An 11,460-nucleotide genomic window follows, 5' to 3' on the forward strand; every position below is an offset into this window, starting at 1 on the left:
TACAAGATTCATTAAAAAAAAACACGTAGACTACAAAACACTGTTCAACCTGTAGTCGCTCAGTCAGTGGATTTTTCATCTTGTTAACTGAACGGCCACAAATTTCTCAAATCGACATATTCTGATATTTTTATAATTTCCCCCAATATTCAGATTGAGTTGTTTTAGATCTTGTAGTGGTCTGTGGCAAGCTGCTAGGCCTACTGATTTTTTTTCCATCCAGGAAAGTGTAATTTAGCACAATATACATGATCAAACTTACCCTAAATAACGTGCAGATTATTGCGCATAGGTCTCTTAATGCATTAGTTTACCAAAACCTGGCGTATTCTGCAGATGTATTTCCCCTCATTAGAATCGCTTTCACGAGTCTCCTGCTTGTTATCACTTTTCTCTCATATCTGTGTCACCGGATGCTGTAACAGGGTTTTCAGCCGGAGAGGCGGTCTTTATTTGCACTGTATTGAGTAGTATTTTAGATGTATACTCTGTTTACTGTATATAGTAGTATTTTTTTTTTATGGATGCGACAGAGGACATAAGATTGTTGTTATTCGTTATATGAATAGCCTACATAACAAAATGACACTGCGAAATCTGACATCTCTGTGAGTCGGCATAGTCCCGTCACGATCTGTTCGCTCGAGGCCGAAAGATTCGCCGTTCTGCGGGAATGATACTGTAATTTACACAGAGTCTGAATCATGTCGTCTTCAATTCGGCCTACCACAGCAGAGACAACAGGTAACTTTCACGTGTAGATTATTTGTTAAGAAATTTGGCCGAAATCTGTTTGCTGGTAGCTTAGGCTACTATTTGTTTTACTTTCGTTTCGTGGTGGACTGGTCGAAGTGTTTACTAAATCTGAACATAATTCTGTTATTTACCATTTTAAATCGTCTTTTAGAGTGTGGCATATTATTTTGAAAATGCTGTTGAAACATGGAAAGGCCATTTTTAGCAACAATTTGTCGTTTTATATAATTTAGCTGATATCATCAGCACATGAAGTAGCCTATTGCATTCTGCCGTAGAACAGACAGACAGTAGGCCTACCAAAAGAATCTAATTGCTTGAGTTTCTAAAACATAAGTGAATGCTTTAAAGCTTTTCCTGCAGTGATTTGGGCTGTGTTTTCAAACGTTTTCCCTTTTTTAGATTCTGATGATGTTCAGACGAGGAAAAGAAGTGGTAGTTTTGATTTTAAACATCCAAATAGTAAGTACATGGCACAACACAAAGTGTTTGTCTTCATTCATATGGATTTAATAAACATCAGCTGGTCATTTGAATTAATTTATTTCAGAAAAATCTTTTTTAAAAAAGTAAACTTTTTGAAAAATCTGAAGAAAAATCAGTGCAAATATCAGCTTTTTTTTTCTTACACAATTTGTGTAGTGTCTATGAGAAGGATGGTGCTTGTAGGAAAGACTGGAGCTGGTAAAAGTTCTTCAGGAAACACCATCCTGGGCAGAAAAGCTTTCAGAGCCACCCAAAGTGCTTCATCTGTTACTAAAGAGTGCTGGAAAGAGACTGGAGAGGTGGCTGACCGTCAGCTGATGCTGGTGGATTGTCCAGGGATCTTTGATACGTCCCTCTCAGAGAAAGAACTCATAAAGGAGATGAGTAAATGTATAAACATGACGGCACCTGGACCTCACGCCATCATCCTGGTCATTAAGCCTGGACCATTCACAAAAGAAGAGAAGCTCTCTGTGGAGAGGATCAGAGCCATATTTGGAGAAGCAGCAGATAAACACACGATCATCCTCTTCACTCACGGTGATAAACTCACAGAAAGCATTGAGAAGACACTGAATGAAGCGCAAGATGATTTGAAACAGCTCATAAAATTATGCGGTGGACGGTATCATGTGTTCGACAACACAAAACTTCATGATCGCAAACAGGTTTTGGAGTTCCTAGATAAGGTTGATAACATGTTGCTCATGAATGAGGATAAATATTACACCAGTGCTATGTTTCAGCGTGTGGAAGAAATGCTGAAGGACAAAGAGGAAGAGCTTAGAAAACAATACAGTCAGATGATACAGCAATTAACAGCCACGTTTAATGAAGAAAAGACCAAACTGGAGGAGACCATTAAACAACTGAAAGAATCTGGGCAGGAAAAAGACCAGAAAATAAAAGAGTTGGAGGAGCAACTGAAAAAGAAGGACACACATTTGAATGAGTTTTTGCGTTTTTATAAGCAGAAATGCAGAGCTGCGAGACAGGAGGTGGAAGAGACACAAGTTAACGAAAACATCCCAGAGCTCAGAAGACAACTACAAAAGCTTCGTGTCTGAGATATTAGTGAGAGTTCACTGACTGCCAGTAATCTTCAGTATTATTCTTTTTCTCTTGTATAAAATCATATGCATGATATTTGCTATACAGTTTAGTATACCAATTTTCATAGCAGTTTTTCTGAATTGCTAAAACACATTTCTTGAAACCGTCACTCATTTTCTCAAAACCTTAAACACAAACCCAAACCTTCAAACTAAATTCACAGAACCCCTGACTCTTCTGGCAAAATCAAACAATCGCTTCAAAACCATTTCAACTGTACTCAAACTCAAACAAAGCTTTCAAATCACACACACATGAATCAATAATATACACACTACAGATCATTCATTAGACACTACAGCAGAAAATAGAGAAGTTACAAAAAAACTGTTAGTAAATATTTGCAATACTGTAAAAAACACACACACACACACAAACAAAAGAAAGACCTAAGTTTGGTGAATAAATATACATCTATACATATATAGTATATACACATGCATATACATACATACATATGAATCAGAGGACTTCATCTATGTCTTTTTGCTTTCTTGTGTTTAGGGTTTTGCATCACGAGTTTATGAAGGTTCAAACTGTGTTTTAGTGAGTGAGAATGTGTTTAGAGTTTTACAAAAAGAGTGCATGAGATCTGGAAACAGTGTCTAAACTGCCTGAACTTGTTTAAGGTTTTGCAGAAAGAGTGATTTATTTGACAGATTGGTTTAGGCTATTGAGAATTTGGTTCAGAGAATGGGGTTTAGTGTCTTGTAAACTGTAAGCATTCATTTATCCATTGGGTTCTCTCATATTTGGATGTAGCCCTGGTTATGCATGGTGTCAGTAGTCCGTTTACTTGTTTACCCATTATTACAAACTAGTAACTGACTTAATGAATATCTGTCTTCTGTGAAATGTTTTGTTTGAAAAGTGTGCTGGTTCTGTATTTATGAATAAAATGTCAAATCATGTGGCATTTTTATGTAATTCAAGGACGTTCACATTTTATGTGCTGGATACATTTTTAAATGTGTCTAAATACTTTCTGGGGCCTCTCTCTTTGTGTGTGTTTGTGTATACGATTACTGAAATACAGACTTTGGTGACTGAGTGATTTATTTGACAGATTGGTTTAGGCTATTGAGAATTTGGTTCAGAGAATGGGGTTTAGTGTCTTGTAAACTGTAAGCATTCATTTATCCATTGGGTTCTCTCATATTTGGATGTAGCCCTGGTTATGCATGGTGTCAGTAGTCCGTTTACTTGTTTACCCATTATTACAAACTAGTAACTGACTTAATGAATATCTGTCTTCTGTGAAATGTTTTGTTTGAAAAGTGTGCTGGTTCTGTATTTATGAATAAAATGTCAAATCATGTGGCATTTTTATGTAATTCAAGGACGTTCACATTTTATGTGCTGGATACATTTTTAAATGTGTCTAAATACTTTCTGGGGCCTCTCTCTTTGTGTGTGTTTGTGTATACGATTACTGAAATACAGACTTTGGTGACTGCAGCTTAAGGCCTATTCACACCACTTTTGATGCAACTAAATAACATTAAAGAATAAAATATTGCAACAGTGCATAGTAAAACTAAGAAGCATATAAATCTGTCATTCTTAAATGAAACCAATACCGCTGGAAAGACAGCAGAGGTTCACTTGTTGTACATTATTGATGTAATTCATAATTGAATGTGATGAGACAAGATGCATTTAGCATTTTTGACATATTTGACTTATAAGAGTGAATGTCATATTTTAAAATTAAATATTATTTGCAAATAGTTTAAATTGATTAGCTACTCAATTATAATTAAAACTTATTTTACTGTCAAGACTCCCAAAGAAAAAAAAAAAGAAAAAATCAAGACTCCCAAAGTTCAAGACATGGTTAATTATTATATATTTTAAAAATCTTAAGAAAATGCTGGATCATGGGAAGTTTACAACAATTAAAAAATTTTTTTTTTAAACAATCCATATATGATCTGAATATTATTACATTGTCTAGCTTGCTTTAGCTGCTCCACATACTTTGATTTATGTGGAGTGATATAAACCATTCATATCTTATTGGTATCCTATGCTTATTCATTTGACATATATCTATATACAACCACCAGGCTCTAGGTGAGGCAACACTACAAAAGGTAAAGTCAAGTATAGTGGTAAAGTTAACATAAAAATGTAATCAGAAATCAATCTAATAATAATACAACAAATGTAAGTAAAGTATAAAGGAAAGAAAACAATCCAGGGCTGAAGAGGAAAAGATGAACGGAACCGCAGTCCAACTCCTAAGGTTTTATCCCCAACGCAATCACAGGTTAACACACCACATCTGTTCCTGATGCACGCTCTGCTGGAGACCAAACCACGGAACAACTCCACCTAGTGGACAAATACAGAGACACCCAGGCTCGAAACAATTTTTACTGTGCGCTTCATTAATCTGTGCTGGTATCAGTGAGTGAAAGAGCTTCTCTCAGTCATTTCTAAAACAACTAAGAGTTTAATCTCTTTTATGCTTATAAGATTTAAAAGATTTGAAGCAATTTTGAGATTTTATTCCTTTTTGCTTTTTTAAAATAAAATGTATGATTTTTCTGGTCAAAAGTCAGTCTAATTTTTTTATTTGTTATAGCATCTGTTAGACGAGTTAGCCTGCCAGTGAGCTTTACACACAATGTATCCAGTGACAGAAAACAATAAGACAAAATATTTACACTTAATAAAGTCATTCATTTTTAGTATAGCACAAACCTGTTTCTCATATACAATTGTTTACCTTTTCATAACAGTTTATAATGTGTTTAATTAATCTAGTTTTAATGTTTTGTAGAGTTTTCTCCGACGGAATTATATATCTTGTGATGCAAGAAATAAAATAAATGTGTATGGAATTATGAATTCATTGTGTGTCTCAAGTAAATGTATCTTATTTCCATATTCTAGTGGTTGGCATCAATACTATGGCAATCACAAGAAGAGAAATTTAATTTTTTGTCCTTTTATCGCTACTTCCAACAAACAGTAAAAAAAATATATATATATATCTCCCTTATGTTCGTTTTTCGCGGGCACTTTTCACTACTGTAAATGGATTTACAGTAGTGAAGAAATACAGTAGTGTCCGTATATTTTCCCATAATCCTTTGCTGTTTACAGTAAAATACTGTATACAGTATATTTTACTGTACATATTAAAACGCTGTTCATATTACAAAAATCGGTTACAGTGATGGGTTCTATATAGAACCCCAATTAACCTTTTTTTTCTAAGAGTGTATAATAATCTTTATACTGCATAGTTTTTATCTGATAAGCAGGTAGGTGCAATGAGACTGTGCTGAATCTGACTGTATAGTAGTGGAGTAATGAGGTCCTCTGCTGGCGGACTGGTGTTAATACAGACATGACAGTTACTGCTTTATTATAAATATATATTAGATGGGAATTCAGCCTGTTTCCCATTGCATGATAAAAGAAAACTTCTAAAGATAACACCGCTAATGTGACACATATTTCATTAATCATCTCACAGACATATATCAGCTACTTTATGAAACCTGTAAATACAGAAAAACACAGGTTCCATTCAAATGAATGTCTCAGCAGATAATCTAAAATTATGTATAATGTGTACAGTTAGCCAGTCATAATATAAAATATAAAATCCCAAAGTAAAGACTTACTGTATTATGAACCTTCTTGTTTGATACTAACCCAATAAATAAATAGCTCTAAGTGAAATAGGCTACTGAATTGATTCAAAACAAGACCAACACTGAAACATAAAATTGCATTTATTTATTTATCCTTTATTTAGCCAGGAAAATCCCATTGAGACTTCACAATCTCTTCTTCCAGGGAGAGCTGGTCAAGACGGCAGCACATAAAGTTACATAAAAACACAATACTCACACTCAGCAATTAAGCAAAATAAGATCAGGAAAAACACTTACAAGATTCCTTTAAAACAGTTTGCAAAAGACATTTAAAACTACTCAGGGATGGCAGCGTCTCTAGTTAAACTACAGTTTGCAGGTCATTCCAAGTCCAAGGGGCATAGAAAGAGAAAGCACATTCACCAAATTCAGAGCATACTTTAGGACTTTCAACCAAATATACGATTGAGATCTAGTACAATAACTATTTGTATAAAGATTTAGGAGATTTGAGATATAAAAAGGCAACTTACCTAAAAGAGCCAAAGCAATGAACATACGTATGCAATTTCCTCCTATAATGTAAGGAAGTCCATGCCAATGAGTCATAATGTACACAATGATGAGTAAATCTGCACCACAAACAAAGCGTAATGCTGCATGATAGACAACTTAATAAAGTTGAAGATGCATGCATATATACAAGGTCACCATGATCAATTACAAAGTACATATACTATTAATGTACATTCCAAGTTACTCATGTACATTTTTAATTTTAACTCGTTTCTTGTTTGTTCACAACATTGGTAGCTGTTTTTCTCCACATTGACTTGTATTGCATTCAAGCTGAACATTTGATCAGTTCTTGCATTGATTCACTGGGAATTGAACCCATGACCTCAGTGTTGCTGGAATCCTCTGCTGTTTGAGCTACAGGGAAATGTGTTTAATTAACTGAGGAAACATTAGATATAGTAGAAAATGCATTAGGTGTGAGTTTGAATCAGCCATCGTCTGGTTTGCTATTTCGGTTTATTTCCGAACTTTCTTTTATTTTAGGTGATTCTTACCAGAAGAAGAAAAAAAGCTTAAGAGCATACGCAAAACATCACTAGTGGCTTCTTTTCTTTTAGCAATCACTTATTCAGTCTGTGTGTTTTCATCTATCATAGTTTTACTCTTTGTTTTTTCTTTCCTCTCATCTGCATCTCAGAGCATCTTCAGACATCTCATTACTGTTCACCTCAGTCTGGTTCTCTGTGCTCTCTTCTAACAGACCTGCCATTAAACAATGAGAAACGCACGCGGTCCAGGACTGGATAAATAAACACTTTCAGGCTTTCATATTTTTGTGAAACATTCATGAGTATCAACTACAGACACAACGCTGACTTTGTTTCTCCTCTCGTCTGAATCTCAGATCATCTTCAAGCATCTGATTGCTGTAGTGTCCTCCTCTGTTCTGCTCGATCATTGTGTCAATCTTCTGCAGCAGATCATTCACCTGCTCTCTGTTACTCTGATCTCTGTTGTTGAAGACGTGAAATCTGCCTCCACACTGCTGTACTGCACGTCTTACAACATAGTTCTTCTCGATGAGTTCCTCAATGGTTTCTTCTTTCAGCTGATCTCCATAAGTGAAGAGAATGATGGAGTATTTTAACACCTCCTGACCAAACATCATCTCAATCTGCTGAATAATCTGCTGCTCATGTTCAGTGAACCACATATTCAGAGGAAACACAATGAGGAAAGCATGAGGTCCAGGACTGGATAAATAAACACTTCTCCTTTTCTCTGTCATTGACTGCTCAGTGTTGATGTAAGTGAATTCAGGAGTATCAACTACAGTCACAGATCTGCCTGAAACAGTGGCGTGAGCAGCTGAACATTCACGGGTTACTGCAGTCACACTTATCTCAGATCTGAACTCTTTCTGTCCCAGTATTGTGTTTCCAGCTGCACTCTTCCCAGCACCACCACGACCCAGCAGCACAATCCTTATGGGTGAGAGACTGGAGACAGGAGTATCCTGGATGTTGACAGGAACTCTTTGTCTTTTTTGCACTGTATGAAAAAAAAAATCACACAATCACTAATTTTGCTTCAACATGCACTTTACATACTATGCTAACTTACACTGGATAAAGGAAACAATATCACTTTCTATTAATGTCAGAAAATGTGCAGGATAGATCTTGTGAAATGTTTGCAAATACTGTGAGTAGAAGGATGAATGAATGAATGAATGAAAATCACTAATGTGATCAATGGCTAGAACATCAGACAAAAGCTGACTGACTGCGAGACGGAGCAGACCGTCAACAATCAAAGTGACCTCTGGGTTTAAGAGCTGCATGTAGTAAGTGATTGTAAATGCAGAATTTAACCAGAACACTTTACAGCACTGAAAACTAAGTGGAAATATGAAATATACTGTAATATTTATATTGACAGAATCATAAGTCCATCATTTCAATTTACTCATTCCGTAATCTCTATCTGGACTTTGTTGTTGCCTGTAAAGTTCAAATTTCAGTTTTTCTAGTTCTATTTTTTCTTCTTCTCTTTTCTGTCTTTCATCTTGTTTCTGTTTCTCCCATTGCATTCGTTCCAGTTTCATCTGCTCGAGCATTTTCCTCTCCTTTTCCTCTCTGTCTTTCATCAGTGTTTTATATCGTTCTTCTCTCCCATTGAACTCTTCTTCTCGTTTTTTTCTCTCGTTCTCTATTCTGTTCATGTTTTAGATCGAGCAAAACTGCCCACATTTGTTGCATATTGATCATTATGGTCATCAATATTCTTCTATAGACTTACGGTTGGGTGGTCTTTCTTCGCTCCGTCTTCTCCTCTGAGCAGAACCGTGAACAACAGCTGTAGAAATGAAAAACACTTACATTTGTGCTTACATTCATTGTACTTACATTCCTGGCTATGACACAGTAACTAATAGCAACTACAAAACCACAAAACACATGAATGACAACAGTTTTTTTAAAAAGTCAGATTTATTGATCCTCTAAAGGAGTTTGCAGTGTTCCCGCGGTAAACAAACACGCACACATTATTAGAGACAGAGACTAAAACGGTGTAAAACTGTAAGATATGATGGCAAGGTATAATTAAATCATCTTTATTAAAGAGCCATGAGACAGCAGTATTAAGAGCAACAGGATGAACTTCTGCTGTCTTTTTCATTCCATGCTTTTTTTTTAAATAGCAAAAAATGTGAGACCTAAACAAACTTAAATGTTATATAATCTTTTACGTAATGAGTTAGAACACCTGCACTGGTATATATACTGGCCTTTCGATACGCAGAAAACATTTTCAGTGTTTCATCAAATATATTAAGTACAGTACTTAGTAGTTGAATGATTTCTGGCTACATGCTTTATCAGTCTTCAGTGTGATTAATATCATTAAGAAATAGTTTTTCACAATAAATAGGACACTATGAACACTATACACACGGCATACAACTGCGAAACAAAGAGGCTGCTGATATTTATATATATATATTATTTCACAAACACTCATGACCTGAAACATCAGCAGAAACATGACTGGCAATGAATGCTTAAATATCCCTAAATACCTGAAAAACACACTTTTATTTTAAATACTCGTAGTAAAAATTCTCCATGTTTCATTGTACTTAAGTACATTTTTGGTTAGATCATTTTAATTGAGTAAAACTAAACAAATCATGTCCTTCGTTCTTCTTACAACAGGACAAAGATAAATTTCAGCTGTTCTAACTGAATTTCAGATCTTCTTTACATGATTTACTTTTATTCATTAAGCAGACAACTGAAGATATTCTGTAAACCTGTATATGTCCACATTTTTCAAATGCATTTTCTTTTAAAGCTGTTTAAAATAGATGACTGACTCTGATGTTGATTCAGCTGTTAATACCTTTGACAGATGAAAGTCTCACCTCTGTTTTCTCTGCCGGACATGTTGATATTCTGTTCTTTCTTTAGTCATCAGTTGATCATCACCTTCTCTGACTCCTGACGGCTGTCTCTTCATCATCCTGTCAGACATTACACTGATTTTACCTTATTAACACACACTAAATATTTGATTTAATGACAAAACAAGAGCTGTTTGAGAGATTTGTTTAGCAACGTGCACAATTTTTTATGAAAATGCATGCAAAATACAACAATTACAAAAGCAATACATAACAACTGATTGATTACAACTGCACATTAAAATATATACAGTCTTAGACACACAATTTTAGATTGTGTTATTGTTTCTCTGACACATGTGAAAGTGAAACCAACCATTTCTGCGACTCATACAGTTACAATTACACTCTTAATAAAACTAAAAACATAATTTTGTGTCGTAGATCATGTTTACTTATTAAACTACGGACCACAAAGAGTGTCTTTAAAGTAAATTATATACCTGCATGTCGAGGTTTCATGAAAGCAGGAACCTGTGTGGGCGGAGTTTGTGACGAGCGATATCTAAAAGTTTTTATTTTTAGTCTGTTCACTAACATTTAGATATAAAAATTAAATAAAACGACAACAATAAAAACAGCTAGCTAGTTTAACTGATTATCTTGCAAGTCCATCGCTATTATTTAACAAGCAGAAGCGATGAGACCTGTTTTCCGGGTTTGGTCAGGTGATGTTCGACATATACCGTATTGCCCCGAATATAAGACGACCCTGATTATAAGACGACCCCCCTGTTTCCAGATGCACCTTTTGGAAAAAGTCTTTTTAAAAACCAAATCTTGTTTTTTCTCAGTAAAACACATGTTGTCTTCAATTATTTTCATATTGCATATTTTTCCTATTTTAATTTTTGTTTTGAAAGTATGGTAAAAACTGGTCAAATGTACCAACAATCACATTTAAAAAATATACACTTTTTGATATACCTGCGTTCACGCCATATCGTAATTTCCGTAATTTCGAGATGACAGCACGTGACGTTCTACTCGGAGCTGTTCACGTCCTCGGACTCGGAACTATGCTTTTCTATGGCAACACTATCAACGCCTAAACAGAGCCTGCGGTGGTCAGGTTGTAATTAGGAGTTCTACGAGGACGTGAACGCTTTTTACAAGTTGGAATCTCGTACGGGAATTCCGATTTGGCGTGAACGCACCAATACCCTCTTAATATTCATTCTCTGTTTAACCTGATTCTTCAGTCACTCTGTTCTTCAACGCTCTTTCAGTTTAACTGCATTGGCGGGAAGTTGAAGTCGGCTTTTCACGCTTAGTTTCGATCTTCATTAAAGCTGCAGTCCGTAACTTTTTTTGGTTAAAAATGATCTGAAATCAATATTTGAGCAGGTACATAACCAGCCAGTGTTCAAAACTATCGCCTTACTTTAGCCTGTTTCACAACGGTTAGCTTATAATAATGTTTTCTAATTTGAGTGGTACAGGTAGGTTTTCGCGGGAAATTCGAGCATGCTGCTGCGTCATTACGTCACGTCTGTAAACATAAAG

At 35.4% G+C, this 11,460-nt stretch overlaps 2 protein-coding genes across 3 annotated transcripts; one reads left to right on the forward strand and one right to left on the reverse strand.

Annotated features, from left to right (window-relative positions):
• Nucleotides 1-466: 466 nt before the first annotated feature.
• LOC107727046 (GTPase IMAP family member 7-like) lies at nt 467-2,419 on the forward strand. The gene is made up of 3 exons (XM_016536800.1): nt 467-744; nt 1,159-1,218; nt 1,399-2,419. The coding sequence occupies exons 1-3, from the start codon at nt 705-707 to the stop codon at nt 2,307-2,309; spliced, it is 1,011 nt and encodes a 336-aa protein (XP_016392286.1). The 5' UTR covers nt 467-704; the 3' UTR covers nt 2,310-2,419.
• On the reverse strand, nt 1,239-8,705 carry LOC107727048 (GTPase IMAP family member 4-like). 2 transcript variants are annotated; one of them, XR_001638320.1, is made up of 3 exons: nt 8,457-8,705; nt 7,113-8,039; nt 1,239-1,249 (listed from the first exon to the last, which is right to left on the reverse strand). XR_001638320.1 is itself a non-coding variant. In XM_016536802.1 (2 exons), exons 1-2 carry the CDS (start codon nt 8,635-8,637, stop codon nt 7,342-7,344), a joined length of 879 nt encoding a protein of 292 aa, XP_016392288.1. In that variant the 5' UTR covers nt 8,638-8,705; the 3' UTR covers nt 7,069-7,341. The 2 variants fall into 2 exon arrangements, 1 of the variants encoding a protein (XP_016392288.1); XM_016536802.1 differs by lacking the exon at nt 1,239-1,249 and having other exon boundaries at nt 7,069-8,039.
• Between the last annotated feature and the right edge of the window lie 2,755 nt (nt 8,706-11,460).

Source organism: Sinocyclocheilus rhinocerous, unplaced genomic scaffold (assembly GCF_001515625.1).
Source record: "Sinocyclocheilus rhinocerous isolate Xijiao unplaced genomic scaffold, SAMN03320098_v1.1 scaffold4110, whole genome shotgun sequence".
NCBI lineage: Eukaryota > Metazoa > Chordata > Actinopteri > Cypriniformes > Cyprinidae > Sinocyclocheilus > Sinocyclocheilus rhinocerous.